This window comes from Oculina patagonica, chromosome 5 (assembly GCF_052425735.1).
Source record: "Oculina patagonica isolate OP01 chromosome 5, crgOcupat, whole genome shotgun sequence".
Lineage (NCBI taxonomy): Eukaryota > Metazoa > Cnidaria > Anthozoa > Scleractinia > Oculinidae > Oculina > Oculina patagonica.
In genome coordinates this window covers 14,212,350-14,233,132 of record NC_135762.1, presented here as the reverse complement: position 1 = coordinate 14,233,132, position 20,783 = coordinate 14,212,350, and the positions used below count along the sequence as shown (strand labels likewise).

Below are 20,783 nucleotides of genomic sequence, written 5' to 3'. Positions count from 1 at the left end.
CTGTAAAACGCTTCTGTTATATGTACGCTGTATGGTCTACTGTAACTTAATCTTGTAAATACTATCAACACTAATAAAAATAAATAAATAAATAAAAAATTAAAAAAATTAAAAAAAAAAACAGAACGATAAAAAAAAAAAAAAACTCGGTGTTCTTTATGTTGAGATAACTTGCAATGCTGCTAACTTCCTTTTTCTGTCTCTCTGGAACTGCTCCCTGTTTGAGGAGTTATCTATTTGACATGTTTGTTGGTCGTTTACTAGACTATTATCTCCTGTTGTCTGGTCAAGTTTTCTTAAAATGCTTACTGACGCTTGAAAAATAATGAAATAATCTATTATGCTACTCAGAGAAGTTTCAATTCAGGATTTTTGGTATAAAGCCTGCCACCCCTTGCATGCCTAGCTTCGTTTGCATGTTTCTTGTAGTATAAATTAATGTCCTTGTAACTTCCCATAAGATAGGAGTATAGCCTTTTTCTTAATTAAAACCCCATAAAATGATTTACTTTGACTGCTGACAAATGTTTCTTCTGGGGCAAGAAAAAATATAGCGGCCATATTTGTATTTGGGCATTGCTCGTTCAAATTACGCACTGCATTCCTTTTAGAATCCCTCATTAATCTCCGAAGAACAGTCAATTCAGTTTCACCGTAATTGACAACTTCCAATCTCTTCAGCCTCCCCCAATATTTTGGGCAATTAAGCTGAGAGATTGTAATTAACGAAATACAAATAGATTATCCAGCGGCGGTTAGTGTCCTTCTTTGTTTAATTTAACTTATTTAAAAAATCTGGGCCGGGTTGTTCGAAAGACGATTAACGCTAACCCAGGATTAAAAAAAGGTCAAGAATTTAATTTCTCTTGTTTTAAAGGGTTTCCCAAAGCTAATATTTTATTAAGTTTGAGATTGGTCCATGTCAAAACTGAGGGACAGAAAATATTAACAGAAAACCTCAACGAAATTATATAAAATTGAAATCAAATTTCACGCTAATCCTGGATTAGCTTAATCGTGCTTTGAACAACCGGGCCCAGGGCTATATGCACCAAATTGAAGAAACCGCGACCTCGTAAAAAGCATAAACCATGAAAGATTAGACCGAATGGGACTCTGGGTGGACAGCATTGGTAAGCTTAGATCCTGGTTTGTGCAACCACTATAATGTTCATTCTGTCACAGGCGACGACAACAATCCTTTGAGATGTTCTATCTAAAGGAACCCATAAAAAGCACTCTACGTGAATAGAATACACATACATTGGTAGCTGTTAGTTAATGGCTTCTTTGTTGTGGCTTTGGTCAACTGTAAAACAATAAGCTGAATAAGGTAAAGCAAATGCGCCAAAATATATATTTATTAAAAACTAGCCATGGTATATTCCCATTCCTGAGTTTCGATTGGTTTACTGGCAATGGTATATGAGCCTGTATACCATGGACCGCAAATAAGGTAGGTGTACGCGTCAGCGAGAACAGCCGGGGAGCTCAAATATTGCAATTCTTTGTGTGTTTTTAATAAAACAATTTTTCTACTAGCGTTTGTTGGATATGAGATAGTAGATAGCAAACTAGGCGCTACGCGCCTCGTTGGCTTTTTCTACTATCTCATATCCAACGCGCGCTCGTGGAATAATTGTTAAATATCCACTTTTAAAAGTTATTAGCTATGCGTTGCATAATAGATTATGAGGACTACTCGCATTTAAAGACATTGGCTGCGTGTATGAACTAATGGCTTCGAGTCTGTGGGATTATCGTCGAAGATAATTAGTGTGCAAAGTATGTAATGAAGGACTAGCCAGACTTTTGCAAGAGAGTAAATGATTAGCAAGCAATCTACAAGCTGAGTGTCCGGTTAACTCGAGTACAATTTCAATAGCAATTTAAATAACTATATTGATCTTTTGTAATGTAGTCTATTTATCTTTTGTAGTGACCACGAACAATAAGTCTCAGTTATAGAGCGCAATTCTAAACTCGGCTCACTGATAATAAATTCAAGACACCCAAGTTATCTACTCCGTGACATTGAAAATTGTCCATAGAGAGTACCTTTTCATTTCTCTGATGATTTCTTTGCCACCGAGGTCTGAATTAATGCACGATAAGAGCTTAACAGATGAGGAGGCAACAAATTATTATGTATCTAGACGAATTATGATCACAGACGAATACAATAATTAGGGTGGGTCGTTTTATTTCTGGTATTTATTTACTACACCTTTGCTACGCCGCACTGCTAAAAGATCCACATATGAAAAGGAAGCCCGGGGCCTGGTTCGATTAACATTTTAAACTTTCTTTTTCGATGACCAAATTCGTCATTGGCATGTGACGAAAAATTGATCCCAATGAAGATCGAGCAATTTAGAAAGGCAGTTTTGATGTGCACATATAATTAACATCGTTATGCAGATCTCATACCATTTAAAACTCTCAGGATTGTTCGACTTATTCGTTTTGACACGCTTATGCCAACTGGATAGTATTTTAAAGAGGGAAAAAACTAAAAAAAGCGATGATCATTTTTTTGTCACCGTTTGGAAATGAAGAACAGAAAACAGAACAGCAAAATTAACAATCAAGACTATTTTATTGTTTTCATACACACGGTTCAAGCCACTCCCAGTATCGTTCCATCTACAGTGTCAGTTTACTCAGTCGCTTGACAGAAAGTGATCGAAGTGATATATGCAGTGAGTACATTACAAACGCCAGTTACGATTTCATGGTTTCGCAAAGAAACTTAAAAACACTTATCGTCCATGGAACTACAGATCATACAAGAATAATATCCTCCAGTTGTAGTGCACATGCAGCATTCCTTGCCGCTTGAGCAGGATTCGCCTTTTTTCTTGCAGTTGGGTACCTGAGTGGTGCGGCTAGCTTCAGGAGGGCTGAATCCTCCCCGATCGCGCGGATCGCGGAAAATATTCTGAAGGAGAGAATTATCATGGTATCCTCGACGAATCACCGGACGCTGGCCTGCAAACCGCGAGGAGACTAAAACCACACAAATGGCCAGAAAACTCACCGCCAGAAGGAATTTCATTACTGTCAAATACAAACACAAAGAGTTACTTTTAAAAGCTTAATTTCGTTGTTGACTAAAGTGTTTTTTACAACATGCTTGTATGAACGCTATATCTTTAAGTATCCTTTTGCGAAGAGTCTAAACTAAGTAATAAGGCTTTTAATCAGTTTTTTTTTTCTGTAAGGCGTAAGGAGTTTATTCTGATGCTCTGCCAGCTAACGTTTGCTGTGTACACTACACTTTCGCTTAAAAAGTTGTATTTTACAACTTCACATGTTTGACACGAGAAAGAATCGTCATGCTTATATTGTCAGTTAAAAACAACTAGATTATCTTAAATCATGATGCAGCATATAAACACTCGGCCAAACTCAATATTAAAGCAGATGGACCTACTCAGTGTTCTTGATGTTAAGATAACTGCAATACTGCTATCTGGCTATCTTCTGTCTCTCTGGAGCTACTCCCTGTTTGAAGAATTGTTGATCTGACTTGTTTGCTGGTCGTTTAATCGTTTAAATACTGTTTTAATTAAGGCACAGCATTCCTTAGATAATCCCCCATTAATCCTTGAAGTTCAATTCAGTTGCACCATAATTGACAACTTCCAATCTCCTCCTCTCCCGGTATAATAGGACATGATAGGCAACGTGACTGAGAGATTTCAATTAAAGGAGTATAAATGATTTATTCAGCGACGGTCTGTATCCTTCTTTGTTATTCTTATTTATTATTATTAAGATCAGAAGCTTTTGAACCTATTTTTAAATGGCATCTCTAAAGAAAGTTCTGGACAACGGGCGCTTACTGTTAATAAAGTGATAATAAATGTTCGTATGCTTTCGTAGCTACTAAAAGCCTTCTTTGAGTTGTTATAAGAATCAAATGTCAATTTCTAACGGATAGACTATTCATGTTGCAACGGCAGAATGGCCAAAAAATTCTGCTTATGTTTGGCTTCGCGTTTGGTGACAGACTATGAAAAATTTTAAGCCGCAGGTTTTTGCACACAGATTGTTTTGTTTCGGAGCCTCTTTTTAGAAGTTCAATTCAGTTGCACCGTAATTGACAACTTCCAATCTCCTCCACTCTCAACATAATGGGCAACTTGACAGAGAGATTTCAATTAACGGGATATAATATAAATGATTTATGAAGCGTCGGTCAGTTTCCCTCTTTGTTACCCTCTTTTATTACTGTTTAGATCAGGGCTTTAAAGCCGACGTGCCTCTGCAGAAATTCGAAATGACTTGTCTAAAGAAATCTCTAAACAAATTAGAGCATTGAATCGTGAATAGGCCTTCGCTGCTAATGCCTTAAGCGGGCTGCGAAAAGAATCAAATGCTAACCTACTTGCTAACGAGAGGAATAAATATTTGGCTACTGCAGAATTGAAAAAAATATATGCTTAAACTATTTCCTTTGCGGTCCGCGGAGAGTCTATGGGGACTTTTTAGCATACGCAGCTGAGAAGTTTTTTTGTAGGCGTATTGTTGTTTCAGCGTAGGAGCCTTTTATGAATGCTCGTGGTAGCTGCTTGTTTCTTGGGTGCCGGAGCTTAAGGGAAAGTAAGGGGACTTATTTACTCTTGGTGAGCTTTAGTAAGAATCGAATGCCAGCTCTAACGAATAGATTAAGAATAAGAATGTGTCAACTGCAGAATTGCAAAAAAAAAAGAAGACTACTGGGAGACCTTTTAGCCGCAGGTTTTTGCACACGGATTGTTTTGTTTCGGAGCCTCTCATTAGAAGTTTAGGTAATTCAGTTGCACCGTAATTGACAACTTCCAATCTCCTCCTCTCCCATGATAGGCAACTTGGCAGAGAGATTGCAATTAAGGTGATTCCGCGGTATTGCATTGCGCATCCTTTCTGCGCATAAGTTTTCGCGTCATTAAGCGCGCGCACGAGCGCGCGCGCACACAGAACACTACGAGATTCCCTTCAGGCTAAGCTCGGTAGGGAAATAAATGGTCGTTTTCTCTTGAACGAGCACGGTGACCCCCATTTTTTAATGCATTAATTTAAATGTCAAACTGTTGTCTACAATATATCGCGATTTAAAAAAAAGTTTAAAATTCTACATTGAGATATTTTAATTTTAATGCCGTAAAAAACACGTTTTTAGGTAGTGTCGTTAACGTGCGCACGAAGCAAAATCTTAAATTTCTTTCATTATCTTAATTCCTGTACAATAAGAATAGTTTTTAATATAAGATAAAAGTCCTTTTTGTTGAACTAGACTAGTTCTTTAATGCAAAATGATTTTTTTCTGGAAACAATAGCGATCCCCATTTGGATTACTAGGGTTCCTAATATATATCTCGCGGGTCGTATATTTACTAAAATGCCCATCCATTTTACACAAAAACTAGCGCGGTGACCCCCATTTTTTATTTCATTTTTTTAATGCTCATAACATAATTGTAACCTGGACCAAGTTTCAGAAAATTTTTAATACTCCTTCTATTTCAGTGGAATCACCTTAACGGAATACAAACGATTTATTCAGCGCGCGGCGGTCATTTTCCGCAGTTTGTTACCTTCTTTAATTAGCTATAGTATACTTTCTATTTGAAAAGAACAGTGTTTTAGAACCGACGAGCCTTTGCACAAGTTTAAAGAAATCTCTACCAAACAACAAAGAGGACTAAATCGTGAATAGGTATTCAGTCTTAGCTGCTAATGCCTTGAGCGAGCTATAAGTCGGATATAAGTTAATCAAATACTAATGAGAGGAATAAATATTTTCATATTTGGCATCTGCAAAAATGGCAAAAAATTCTGCTTTAACTTTTTTCGCGCTCTTATTCATAGAAAAGGCCGCTTTTAGAAAACTTAAATATTTACATAAGCAATTAGTGAACAAACTTTTATTTAAATTTTCTGTCTGACACGACACAGCCGTTAACATGAGAAGGACTGGAAACCGATAGGAATCTCGTTCCAGAGCCCGCGTAACCCGTATCCAGCGGAACTGGTCAAGGGGATCGTGGGATCTGGGAACGAAATTGGTGAAAAAAGATGTCGGAAGAAACGTGTTTATAGTACGTTTGATCAATATTTCTGAAAATGGTGAGTATTTTCGCTTTCTGGGAGTTTTCAATACTTCTTAGTAGCTGTAACAGACGGCGACTTTCTTTTACAGGCGAGGTTTATAGCGCAAATTATAGTTCTTGGTGGTCAAGTAATCGGACGAGCATTTGCAAAAGCGCTACGTCAAGAGTTTCAAAGTGAGTGATGCAATCAGTCCTCAATACAGATGTAGTTAAATTTACTTATTTTGTTAAACATTTTCAGCGTTTTAAGTCGCAGAAGGGAACAACGTCTGTTTTCTTTTCGTACAGGAATAGTTTGCATTACCAAGGATAGTAAGGAATTCAGCGAATAGATGCATTTAAACTTAAGCTTACATGAGTTTATAATGCACCTATCAATGTTAAGCCCGAGGAGGGGGGGGGGGGGGGTCGGGCTGACCACGGGATTTTGATCGTGAGCGCTGTCCCCAGGGTGGGGATTTTGATCGTACGTGATGCCCCCAGGGTAGGGATTTTGGTCATTTATAGAAGGTTTGAAGGACACCTGACCACCTTTCATGGGGATTTTGACCAATTAATTTGTCCCGGGGGTGGGGAATTTGACATTTTTTTATAGAAAATGTCAAAATCCCCACCCCTTGCCCGACCCCCTCGGGCTTAACATTGATAGGTGCATAATTGATGTACTACTGTATGCATGCATGCAGTCAATGCGAGTTTCACTGCTAAAATAACTAAGAATTAAAGTTAATAAGCGGCCATGCAGAAGTTGGTAGTTGATCAGCGGAAATAAGCTCTGTCCTAGGGAAAATTTTCGGTCTGAAATACATTTTGTGAAAAGAAAAATTTAAAAGTTAAACTGATAAAATTATGTGTGCATATGCTGACATAGTACACATAAGGGTTTTAATGTAGATCTGACAGTTACACATGCTTCCATTGGTTGTAATGGTCTACATGAAAGACAGAACACTTGATTCTTAAGTAGCATTTTATTAGCAAACATAATTATTTGAATCGGCAGGCTTAAAAACCCTCATTAATTATGTCACATGAGTGTGACACTTGTAAGTGTGTGTATTTCTACTGTGACATGCTTTTTCTTCTGTCAGCCAAGCCACCTCTGATGGAGCCAGTGTCTGACTGAGCGGTTTAGGGAACTGGCGGCCCCCGTCACTAATCTTTCATCCTACCAATAACTAGATTTGTTCTTGGTAGTCCTGAGTCCTCAGTCATGCTTTGTAAATAGCCAACAGGTCTGCCTCCTGTCAGCTGGGATTCTTAATAGTTTGTGTTTAATTTGCAATATTTATTATAGAATTTACAGTGTCTCTTAGTAGAACAGTAATGGTAAATCCACTGACATTTATTATTATTATTATTACTTTATTGAACTTCATTTTTGTTATCTTCCCCAGGTGGGGCAGCAACTCAGCGAGCGTCCAAAGGAGCCCAGGAAGGGGCTAAAAGAGCAGCGACAAATAGTGTCATGGGAGTGAGTCTGCAGGTTCGTTTGTAATTTTATTATACACTGTAAGGTAACTAGGCAAGAGATTTTGCGAGGTGATGTTCCTGCATTTGCTAGGCCAGTTAGCTGACCACGCATTAGGGTCAAACCAGAGAGGGGTACTCCTTGGATCAAATTTTTTTTATTGGGACCTTCAAGCTACATGTAGACTGCATCAAAAAATAGTTATAGAGCTCAAGATATTCAAGGTGGGGTAAAGCTACACAAAATTACCAGTGCTGTTTACAATGACCAAGAAAGCACAAATTAATCATAGAAGTACTATCATACATGTACATGTACCTATTTTAATTTTATTTACAAACAAAACAATATTTAGAGATGTACACTGCAGGCCAGATGAGCAGAACAGAACTCACTTCAATCGTGTATGTATGATAACAAATGATAGGCTCTTGCCTGTCAGAAATGTTTCTGGTGCTTTGGTGCTGTTCAGCCTGCATGTCATCTGCGAAAAAACTAAATCTCTTTAAAAAGGGATTTTTGATTATGCTCAGTGTAATACAAGGCTCTCAGTGGCACAATAGCAGCACTGTACTGTATTTTGCAGTAATAGATGACAAATTTGTCACTTGCTGTGTAATACACTTGTCTAGAACTGTTTGCTTCAGGGTGCAGACATACATGTAACTGAACTCGATACTTACATTTGCAGTGTAAGTTGTTCTAATTAAAATTTTTAAAGATTTGATTTAAAGAGGGTCAATTTCTTCCACCAGTGCCAAGAATTTGGTCACGTTTGTAGGAGTTTGAATTAGGAGGGTTAGGGAAATTGAGGGTAAAATTGCAGTGTTTGAGTAAAGTGAATCCAAGGGAAATGATGTTTGGCTCGAGTTCCATGTATGTGACATAAGGGTTTACAATATTGCTTTATCACATTTAATTTAGGATTTTACTGTTAGTGGTAGGATTATTGTCTTTGAAAAGCCCCTTTGCTTTGGGGCAAGTCAATAAATAATAATTTGGAGGTTTGAGAAATAGAGTTTTTAAGTACAGTTAAAGTATTGTATGGTAATCAAACTGTGACAAGTAAAATTACATAGTAGAAAATCATTTTGCATGCATTTTTTAACATTGAATTTCTAAGAATTTGTCAAAATCTTAAAGTAAGGGAAATGAAAAGCATTTTAACAAAATGCTATGGAAGTAGGACCTTTGCAGAACATGGTCACATGACCCTGTCAGTCATAAAAATAGGGGGTAGTGCATTAAGATTACCAGAAATGAGAAGAGCATGGTGAAATTAGTAAGGTTGCCAATTTTGAGACTGCTGATGCTTAAGCATGAGATTTTATGGTGGTTTAAAGGCTTTAAAAATTTTAAAGAATTTTTATGCAGGAATAACTTGCTAGATGGCAAGGCTTGCCCTCCAGCATACAAATCTTCTAAATTTTAAACACTTCATTTCAAACCACTATCAAATATCATGGTAAAGCATCAGCAACCTCAAAGCTGGTAACCTTAGGAGTTTCATGCTCTTTCCATTTCTGGCAACCATTTTGCACTACACCTTTTTATGCTTGACAAGGTCATGTGACGCTGTTATTTCCTTCCTTATTTTCCACTGGTACTTAGCCTAGGTGGCCTTGAAAATAGAAGTCTCACTCACAAGTTGAACGTTTTTATAGTGTGAATTGTTCTCACATCTCCGTCTATTGTTTCAGTACACACAAACAAAGTAACCCCATAACACACATCTTGATGTACATGTACAAATTGATGATATTTTGTGCCAAAAATAGGGAGTACTTGTAATTTGTAATCTTGCTATTTGTCATTGTAGTGTAAGTTTACCAGTTAACCACATGATGTTGTGTGTCCTGTTAACTTGTAATTCTTTCAACAGGAAGCTAAGCAAATCCTTAATGTTCAAGATTTAGACCCAGAACTGGTTCAAAAGGTAAATTCACACAAAATGATTGAAAGAGTTACGTTGTACATGTTTGTGTAATAATGCCATAGTTTCAATTTACATGTATCTACAGAATGTATCGTTTATTAATTAATAGGCTGTTTGCATGACCTGGTCACATGGTACACAAACAGCCATGCTCAGTCGCAGGTTACACAGTGTGGCATCCAAAACAATCGAAGGTGAAGCTTGACTGGTGTGGGTCGCTTTGTTCTGAATGTCCCACTGTGTGTTTTGCCGCCCAGCATGGCTGATTTTGTACCATGTGACTGGTTCATGCAAAGGGCATTATTTTTTTAGCACTATTCCTATGGTATGCATCTATTTAATGTTTGCTCTTTGTGGGATGTACAGTTGCCAAATGGTTATTGCACTGGACTGTGGATTGACTGGTCCATGTTAAAACTCTTGCCCGGATCATTGTGTTGTGTTCTTGGGCAAGACATGTTACTCTCTTCATGCCTCTTTCTACCCAGTAGTATAATTGGTAATTAATGTAATTTTTCTCTTTTGTGAGGAGGTAAGGGGAGTGGGGGGGGGGGGGGGAGATTAACCTTAACATCTTATTCAGGGAGGTGGGGGGTGGGGGGGGGGAGAGTTAAAAGTATACATACCCTCAGTCATTTCATGCTACAGAAACCAGAGATAAGCAGTGGTCTAAAGAACCCCTGGGCTCAAACACAGACATTACAGTACTCTTTCAACTGAGTAAGCTAACTACATTAAACACACTTCAGTACAATGGAAAATTTCTAAACACACAGTAATATTATATTACATCTGCTATAGAGATACAGTATCTACATTGTACAAGTCAATATGGGGATCATTGCTAGACATCTACTTTCTTACTCATTATTTTTTGTTTGATTGATTGTGTCAGAATTATGACCACCTCTTCAAAATCAATGAAAAGAAGGCAGGAGGATCATTCTACCTACAATCAAAGGTCAGTCAACAACACACATTTCACCACAACACAAGGTCACATGGCCTTACATGTAACATGGAAGAATCAGTCAAAACTACTATATACTGTTCATTACTGCATCTGGTCATTCTAAGCATGGCAGCTGCTTGATGTCTGAGAATGTGTGTGTGTGTTTTGTTTTGTTTGTTTGTCTGTTTTTTAGATGGGGAAGGGGAAAATATTGTAAAAGCTGTTGTTAAGTTTGATAACTTTTGTCTTTTGCCTTCTTTTTCTGGCAAAATAAAATGGTTGTTGTCTTGTACATGTACGGTATGTCACTACCTAGTTGTACTTCAAATGACAGTCATGTTAAGGAGAACCCTGACAAAACAATGAATAATGCATTGAACTAAATGTAACACTTTTTTGTTTACATCATATGACTGTATGTACATGTACATAATAATTATACATGTATTAGGTGATTAAGTGTGGCTGAACTTCAGCACCCATCACAAAATAGAGATTTGTGCAGTATGATCAGGTACAGAGTTTAAAAAGTAAAACAAGAGGGTTTGAATAGCACGTCAGTGGCATAAATGAGGTGTGCTGGCAGCTTCCAATACATCCTTTTGATCTTACCGGTAACTTTTCAACTGGTTAATCGGTTAATTGCAACTGGTCCAAAAACAAGGGGGACAAATAAATAAGTATTGATTATCGTATTTTTCGTGCTGGCCTTAGGTTGTCAGAGCGAAGGAACGGCTGGATGAGGAGTTAAACATGCAGGAAAAGGAAAATGAACAGCAAAAACAGAAGAACACTGGTGAATCAGAAACGTAGCATTTGCTTCAATGGGATGCTAAAAATTGAACTTCACTTGTTTACATTGGACCGTGATACAAAGAATGAAACAAGTTTATATACAATGATCTCACTTCATGTACATGTTACAAACATGGAGAATTTGCCTTCACTTTAATGTACACTTATTGGTACATGTATATGTACATAAAGACCATGTCCCAATGCTGATGTATTATGTCATTCTCACCACCTGTCCACTTGGCAGTGTACTGTTATTGTAAAGAGAAATTGATGGTTTAATCACAGGTTTTATAAAATGCAGCAGTCTTTTTTTTATTGAAAGAGATATTTCATCATTTTTTTTATTGATTCTAACCGGAAGTCGACTTTAATGCATATACATAAAAATTATAATAATGCACGCATCCAACAACCAAGTAGGAATCGTTCAGAATGATATTAATTTTGTATTACAGTTGGAGCTTCATTGTCATGTTTATGCAAAAAGACAAGAAAATTTTCTGAACAACATGTCTATTGCCTCATAATAAATAATCTCGGTGGTCAGGAAACTCTGATTGCCAAGTGTCACATGAAAGTGTTTTCTAGCCTAATAGCACAAAGCATAGGCACATCTAGCGAGCTATCAACAACGACAACAAAGGCAACAACAACAACGTCATTTCTACTTACAGCCCCATGGTTCTATCTAGGGTATTTGAGGGGTAAAAGCTCCCCCCCCCCCAAAAAAAAAAAAAGGATTGAGTGTGGCATTCGACTCTACATGTGCACATCAATCTATTAATATTATGTTAACCATTTTAGGAATATATATAAAATTATGCAATTGATTAATTGGTTCCACTTGACTTGCGAAACTAGTACTCTAAGTACTCTCTGCTCTAACTAATACTCTAGGAGTACATGTTTCCCATTTGCTACTCTAATAATATTTTATTTCTGAAATTCCTAGAAATTTTCCTTTTGAAACTTTCACAAATACATTGTTTAAAATATACAAGCGTAGTCTTTGTTTTTGGAACTTAACCCAGACTTGATGAAGATATCACGCATGAAATGTCACAATAAGTGTGTGGGAAAATATCACTCGCATTTTGGTGAAACTATTCCTTTGCCGGAATATGCTACTATATCAAGCTCCGAAAATGACAATTCCCCGAAAGAAGTAGCTTGTTCCAGGCGTGCGGCTAGTTGGGGTGCAGTGCGGAAAACGGCGAGCGAAAAATAAGGGAAGGGGTATATTCGCCGTTCTTGGCGCTGCTGCCCAACTAAAGGCTGGTTCTCGTATGATCGCCCCGATTGTTTCTATCGCATTGATCGTTTGCAAATACTGAGACGATCGAAGCGAGTGGAAGCGATCAGGGGGTTTTCATATGATCGTCCCGATCGCCTGGTATGAGCGAAGACCTACGAAAAACAATCATTTTTGCCCTAGATCCAACACAATGGCAGCCTTCAATGAATAGCAAAACACGTGGCCCCCTATCTTTTCAGTTATTACAGTTTTACGGCGCAGTAGGAAAAGAGACGCTCGTAGGATAAAACAAGGGCGATCCAAGCGATCGTGATCGCCCCAATCGCCGCAGACGTTTGCGATCGTCTGTGTATTGTTCTCATATGATCGCCCGATCGCAAGAAAACTTTTTGAAGTGACAGAGGCGATAGAAACGATCGGCGATTATATGAGAACCAGGCTTAACCGAACGCCTGGAACAGGCTGCGAAAGAAGCGACTCGCCGAAAGTAGCGACGCTGCGAGAGTAACCCTTGTTCTAAAGGCAGAACATGTATGTTACTCTGTTTTGAAGTAAGGTAAATTCTTTTAAAAAACTTTATCCTTTTTCAACGACTGATTCCTTTCGCGAAGTTATCAAGCACGTTTGTATATTAATTCCTGGTATCGGCACATATACGGTGCACGTTGAACCTACCCAAAAATAGTAACCCCCGAACGTTACGACTCTCCGAAAGAATTGATAGGGTCCGACAGAAAAACGCTGTCAGATCCCCAAAAAATGGAGGGTCGTTACTTTCCGTATACTTCAGACATCATGCATATTTTCACTTGACACTCTGAAGAGAATTGGGGGACCAGAGATGCCCAAAGTAGGAAGGGGGAGGGGGGATTGAAGATGAACCCTTTCTTGCTCCAAAAAGATTGGCAGCCGACAAATTTTCGGCCCTTCGACCTTCCATTCTTCCTTTGCTCTCGATAATGTTCCCATATAGCACCGCAACAGTTCTCGGTAGCTAATGGACACATACTTTTTCCACCGAACTACAGGCTTAAAGGGACTATGTCACGGATATTACCAGATTTTTGAACAGCCAAATTTATATTTGTGTCGCATGAAAAATTGCTATATTAGAGCACTGAAACTGTTAACTAGCATTATTGGCTGCGGATGGAAACGGATTTCAATTTGAAACGTTAGGCAAACGTTTTCAAATTGTTTCTGCCCGTCTTCAAAAAATCGATATTTGTAGCCTTAGCTTGATTTCTATCCGCAAAATCACAATTTATTGACCATCAGAAATAAATTTCAGTTAATCAATAACTCTTGTTTGAGCTTTGAACTTTGTCCAGTAATCTACCTCATGTGATCTTTTCACGTGAGTACCCCAGGAAACCCATCATCGACCAATAGCATCGGGCCTTTTGTAAAGAGCATGTTCAATGCTCATATTGTCTTTGTTTAGTTTCAACACGAGCAACACTGAAGTCAGTACTGTTTTCAAGCAGTTAGTGGTTTGTCCCCCACTTCCCCATTTTTCAGCCACACTTAGTTGTTGTCGTTGTTTTGTTATAGCTATGCAATAATCATCCCCTTTGGGCCCTGATATTTATAAGCAGATCTCATTACCTCTAACCCTGGCGAACCGTGAACTGCTGGCCGTTAAGTAAAGTATGTGACCTCTTGTAAACTTCCCCCAGCCTTACCATAAGAGTTATGCGGTGACCAGCAAGGAGAATTTGCTTGTTGATATTCAGGGTTTAAAGGGTTGATATAAGAAAATTACCTCCGAGTGTAACTTCTCCCAACCATATCAAAAGAAAGGTATGGGACCAGTTAGGAGAATTTGTTGATATTTTGGCCTGATTTTATATTCATTCCAAAACATGAGGAAGTTGATTAATTAAGATTATATGTTTCTTTAGATGTTTAAAGACATTGTTTTTTAAGGGTTTAGTTGCCTTCCGCTAATTTCAGAACAGTTTAGACCAAAAATCTGCGAAATCTCCGCGACATAGTCCCTTTAAGGACCACCTTTTTATTTCTGCGTCAAAACTTAAATGTATGAAATACTATTTACATGATAACATCTATATACATGACAATCCATTTGGAAAAAGGCTGATGCGTTCTAGTACTTTTAAATATGTCGCATATTTTAATGCGGCCTCCAACCGTTACAAGATAGAAATATGGCTAATTGAAACTCGTGTAAAGGTTTGTATAACATTGCTGGCTTTCATTGCAATCATCCTTCCTCTTCATGGATTCCTTGGAAGACACGATCACCCACTAACTTGCAGAGATCTTTCCTCAGCTCATACAAGGACATCTTTGATCCATTCAACTTAACAAGATTCAATGTTTTCTCAAGTTCTTTACATATGGCTTGCCGCCTGTTTTGGGCTTTTCCTTCTAGAAAATCTTGAAGTGCTCGATCAGTCTTAGAGACATCACACTCACCGCCAGACTCCTCTTCAGCCGGCATGACCAAATTACTTGATGAATTCGAGTCGTCATTGTAGTTCATCGGCTTTTCACACCTTGGCATATGAATCATAGAAGGCTTTTTGAAATCACCAATGTTCTCTCTCGGGCTCCCCTCTGCGTCGATTTCTAAAGAATCCGGGCGCCCCACTTCTGGACAAATCATCGATTTAGATCTTACTTCAGCTGGCTTTTCCATGGGTTGAGTATCTCGGCACTGGGGATCACAGCATGCGTGTTTGCACAATTTTTCGACTTCACAACATGCAAAAGTACTCGCTATTGAATGCAGTTTTCGTTGACGGGCCCGCTTACGCGTACGTTCCTCCTTCACCGGGATGCCATCTAAGCGACATGCATTGATTCCGTTCACACCGGGTTGCGGTTTGCTGTCGTGCGTGTCATTTGGTTTTCCAATCTCTACAGCTATGGTATCCTTGGAATTATTATGACCACGTTCACAAACGGGAGAAAGCTCCATTCGGGAAAATCTTTGACTGGGCTGAAATTGCGAATCTTCGGGAGATTTTCTGGGGTTAACGGTGTCATGATCTTGACACAATGTAGAATTGTGCGGAAGTGACGTCCCCTGATGAACATCATGGCTTACTTTCTTTATTGGAATGGCCTGCTTGATGGAAGCTTTAGTTATGTTTGATCGTGGTGCGGGTTCTGTGGCGCATGCGTGCTTTGTCTGCTCAGACGTTACATCAATGACTGACAGTTGATCATCGGACATTCGTGAGATAACTGAATCAGGTACTTTCGAAGAACCCTGTCCTCTATTAAGCATGAGATTATCGCCCGTAGAACAAGATGATTCTCTTTGCGAAAATCTATATTTAGGGTCGCATTGGCAATCCTGACAAGTTTCGTCGCATAATCGGACTTCGTCGTTGTCCTGGTCTTGACAACATTTCGAATTATTTGCCATAAAATTCGACTTTCCTTGGCGTCCATGCTTGCTCGTTTTCTTTGCGCGATGTGTAGACTTGCTTTTGCATTTGTTCCTTGTTTTCTCCAAATCGACAGCAGCTTCATCCAAGGGATTATCTAACACCATTGGCTGTCTGTATGATCTCGTGTGCCCTTGATTACGTAAAATACCATCCTCAACGCACCAAGGCTCTGTGGGATAACATAGTTGCCTAAGGTGGTACTTGGAATCCTGATCCGTTTCTGCATCTGATCGTATATTCATGTTGTCCAGCTCTTGGCAAAATGACGAATCGCATGCCATCAGTTGTGACTTTCGTTGAGGGACATGGTTTCTTGCTTCCCTTGGTGGAATGGCGTAAATGGTAGATGACTTTTTTCTATTTCCGTGAGGTGTGAATGTACTGTTACATTCGTGCCTGTTTTGCTCCATTTCCCCGCCAATGACATCTAAAGGATCGTCTAACACACGTTTACCGTACGAAGCGCGGCTTTGTGAGGACGGCCATCTTTTAAATATACGGCCATCCTCAGAAGCAAAAGGCGTCTCCGTGTGTTGGCTGGGGTGCCACTGGGAATCTTGCTGAAGGCCATGTTCGCTCTCTGGCCGGCTTGGAATTACATTTTTGCAAAACGCTGTAATTCCGTTTACCCGAGCTGCCGATTTGCTGTCTGGTGTGTTTCCTGTTTGCTCAATCTCTATACCAATGGCATTTATGGGATCTTGTGACAATCTATTGCACAAATAAGCATTTTGTACACCAATCAAAGGCTCGATATGTGACCTGCTTTTAGGATGGAATTGGGAATCTTGGCAGACTTCATGCCATGGCCTTAAGTTCATGTTCTCCGGGTTTTTGGAAAGTGGCGAATTGCTTGCCATCAAATAGGAACTCCACTTAAGAGCAGGTTTTCGCCTTGCCTTTCTTGGAATAGCGTCATAGCCAGCGTCTCTACTAGCGTCTTTCTGAGTTGTTGTTTTGCCATCGTATAAAATGTCACCTATTTCATCTAAGAGATCACGATTTTGACTTCCTCGTGGAGTGAACGCTTCATGGTGTCCTGATCTACTGTGAACTCCATCAAAAATCCAGGAATCATCAACAGTGTAAGACGGCTGTCCAAGGGATATTCCTCGATCTGGATGGTGCATCACCCATATACACCCATCATTTAAAGACGATGGCTGTTTCGAGTGGCGCTGCAAATTGAACGATGGATTTCGTTGACGTTCAGTATTATATGCACCTTCTTTCCTGTGAAATGAGTGAGGACCTGCCTGAGATCCAGAGGAGCACCTCTGGGGAATTTCAGGAAGGTGCTGAATGGGAGGCAAACTGGAACTTCCTGGCTTTCGATGGAAAGTGCTCTGGGTGTAACAAGGAATAGGAGTTAAAGTCTCGCTTGCTACCCATTCGCCATGATCCCTGTTCTGATAGCTCGCTGTGGTGCCTCGAGAGCCACGTCTGTGGAGAGATGGACCGCTCCTCCTGTTTAAGTTGGGTATCTTACCTTCTTGATCATAATCGCCATAAGTGGAACTCGAGCTGTTGCCGAGCACGGTGCTTTGACCAAAGGGGCATTGCGGCTGTGACTGTGATGGTAATGCTGACGTCATTTTTAGGTATTCTTGATGGTGTTGATCCACGTCATTATTTTCACATTTTGATATATTTCTGAAAAAGTAAAAGGATAAAATCATTTAAGGTGGCTCAAAACTGTTCCCTGCATTTTTCGGCACCTCGACTTTGACGGATCAATACTACGACACTTTTTCAGTTGACGCAACAATTATGGCATCAAACAGATGCCCAATCAAGTGGCTATAACTCAATAACAATTCCCGTGACCCCCATTTTTTATTATCGAATTGCAATCAACAGGATAAGATGCAACTTTCGGCAAACTTTAAAAAAAATCTGAACATGGGGTTCAGAGCCATCTTAAATTTTCGAAAATTTAGGGTGGCTCTGAATCCCATGTACAGGCTTTTTTTTAAACTTTGCCAAAAGTTGCATCTTGTCTTGCTGATCAAAAATTAACCATAAAAATAGGGATTGCCGAGCTCGTTTTTGAGTTATTGCCAGTTAACGCTTAAATAAAGGGTGTATTTAGCAGGTTTTACTGTAGCTATGGTAACCTATTGTGTCATAAAGATGATGATAACGTGTTCACCAATCATTGGGAATTTGTTTGACACCATGATTGTATGATCAACTGATAAAGAGTGGTTATAAGGAACCATCAGAATCTAAGTCTTGGAAAGTGCTGAAAGCTGTCGCCAGCCACCTTAAGTCAGCTTCAAGTGCCGTTGCTACGAAGAAAAAGACAGATGAAATACTTTAAAAACCCGGATATAGGAAACTGTGGATCAACAACCAACGTACAGGTTGAAATTTGGCATTAAAATAAAATCACGGGGAGGTTTCAGTTTGACTCAGAAATGACTATTTAAGGTGGCAAAATCAGCGGCGCGTTGTTCACTGGCAATTTTAATTAAAAACGCCAAGAAAGCGCGCGAGAGAAAATATCATTTTGTAAATATTCTTTGCTTAACTCCCCTAAAGTTGTCTTTATTGTTAAAAATTATGACCAACGAAGCTAGCCTCCTACGCAGACGTTCTTTGGGCTCGTCACGCGTTTCTCCGCAGACGTCTTTGGGCTCGTCACGCGTTTCTCCGGGAGAAATGCGTGACGAGCCCAAAGAACGTCTGCGTAGGAGGCTAACCCGAGGCCACAGACTTGCGGCTCTATTCAACTTCAAACGCCTGCTAGAAATACAGCATATAGTGCCTTTCAAAAACAAGTAATAATTAAGTAAAATAAGTCGGAAAACTATAGAGAACGGCAAATGTACAAATGTCACGAATGTTTATAGTCGTGTAAGCTTTCGACGTGAATCGTTTTGCGGAAATTGGCCCGCGGTTGAGCCGCGTCTGTCGAGTTCCATAGACGAATGCTGATTGGTTTCTTCAAAACAAAGGCAAACCGCCGGCGAACGGAAGGGGCAGCTCGGTTGAGCAGACGTTCGTGGGGGAGAAACGCGTGATGAGCCCAAAGAACGAATATTCCTTATAAAAGTCAAATCAAGCAACTGGCTGCAGATCAGAAAATGAATGGAGTTAAAAAGGCGACAAAAACGGTGCGGTGTTCATGCGTAGTAAGCTGAATGAAACTTCTGACTGAGCGAGAAAAAGGGAATTGTCTTTAAAGCCGGATATCCTCGAATAATCGAGGTATTCAGATTAATATGAATGCCCGAAGTGTTTAGTCGTAACGTGGAACATTTGTATTTGTTGTACTAAACAATCAAAGACTTTGATATCCGTAGTCATGTTTCTTCACAAATTTTCATTCAACATAATCTATATTTCTATTTATTACCGGGTATTACAAGCGTGTTGTAACTCATGGCATTTCAGTGCTATCGACAAGGCGAACCCGGTTGATGAATATAATGTGTGACAGGCTGTTAGCAACACATCCTCCTAGTGTTTAAAATGTCCTCAACAAGGCATTGGTCTGCATTGCCAAGACATGGACTTTAATGTAAAGCTAATAATTTATGTTGTATAAAATTTGCTTATTTTTTACCTTCTTCCGTGTAAAATATTTGCATAATTATTTGAACTGAAAAAAGAAGTTACCCTCTAATAGCATACGACAACCACAACGGCAATTTATTCTTCCCATATCTATACATGGTATTATCAGAAGTACATATTATGTACTTCTGGTATTATTATATAGTTACATTGTATTATAAACGATTTTACAATTCAATTATATTAGTAAACAACGTGGATTGTCGGCTTAACATAGAATCTTAGATAAACGCAGCGGTAGTTCTACAGATAAATGGATCAACGTTGTTAAAAAGAAACTGAACTTAAGTGTCGTTATCTAAACTATTAAAGTTGTGAAATTTAACACTCATTTTATTTTAAAAAAATCGTTCCGATTCTGTTGTAAGAGGGTCTGAATGGGGTTTAGTGTTAAGTGTTATTTGCCCATAACTTTTAGTTTTTGCTGTTACATTGGCCAATTTTTTAATGTTTACTGTTTCCGGAGAAAATACTGTTAAGTGTTTGGAGGGTTTTTCGTGAAAGACCCATAGTCTTTTTAGCATTGTAAGTTCTTATCTGCTCTTCGAAAATCGGGTTATAAAAATCGCTCATGAACTTAGAGAAAATTTTCCGATTTCTTCACGGAAATCTTCGGTAGTCTTCGGACATCTTCGGTAGTCTTCAGAAATCTTCGGCAGTCCTCGGGAATTTTCGGTAGTTATCGGAAATCGTCGGAAAATGGCCGATAACTTCTTGATATACTGAACAAAATAATATTGGCCTTTTTGGAGCTGTTTTTGTTTCTTTTTGGATAAAATTTACTGTTTCAGTTAATTTTTTACTGTTAGCGTTAAAATGCCTAAAATTTAACTGTTTCATGTTACAGAGCCAAAAAATTAAATGTTTAATGTTATCGAGGTACCCCCATTTACACCCTCATGTAATGGTGGCAAGAGAATAAGAAATGAAGCTCGTTTTCAATTTCATGTAATCAAATGTCTGAGTCTTTGATTTATGAATGACCAAGTGTCATTTAACCGGCCAACACATGTGAGCATTTTTCCAGTGACATTTGAATGTCTTTATACCCTGCTGCCGCTGATAGGCCTTTGTGCATGCATTGTAAGACAAAAGCAACAATGACGCTCTTGCCTAACCATTAACCGAAAAGCATTTTCTGAGATATGAAACCTATAAATAATAATGTTTGTTTTAGAAAAAAAATATACATATATATTATCTGCAAGCCATCAAGGCTTATGGCGCGTTTTTTTTATTCACAATTCTGGAATGAGAATGACCAGA

The 20,783-nt window shown here is 38.9% G+C and overlaps 1 protein-coding gene across 1 annotated transcript; it reads left to right on the top strand.

The window, feature by feature from the left end:
- The first annotated feature begins 6,044 nt into the window (after positions 1–6,044).
- Positions 6,045–12,255, top strand: LOC144655711 (mitochondrial import inner membrane translocase subunit tim16-like). The gene is made up of 6 exons (XM_078516012.1): positions 6,045–6,114; positions 6,188–6,272; positions 7,496–7,584; positions 9,452–9,505; positions 10,401–10,466; positions 11,172–12,255. Exons 1-6 carry the CDS (start codon positions 6,112–6,114, stop codon positions 11,268–11,270), a joined length of 396 nt encoding a protein of 131 aa, XP_078372138.1. The 5' UTR covers positions 6,045–6,111; the 3' UTR covers positions 11,271–12,255.
- Positions 12,256–20,783: the final 8,528 nt, after the last annotated feature.

Coding starts and splice junctions, on each gene's coding strand:
- LOC144655711 (XM_078516012.1), top strand. Junction 7,585..9,451: donor TCATGGGAGTGAGTCTGCAG/GTTCGTTTGTAA, acceptor TTCTTTCAACAG/GAAGCTAAGCAAATCCTTAA. Junction 10,467..11,171: donor CATTCTACCTACAATCAAAG/GTCAGTCAACAA, acceptor TGCTGGCCTTAG/GTTGTCAGAGCGAAGGAACG.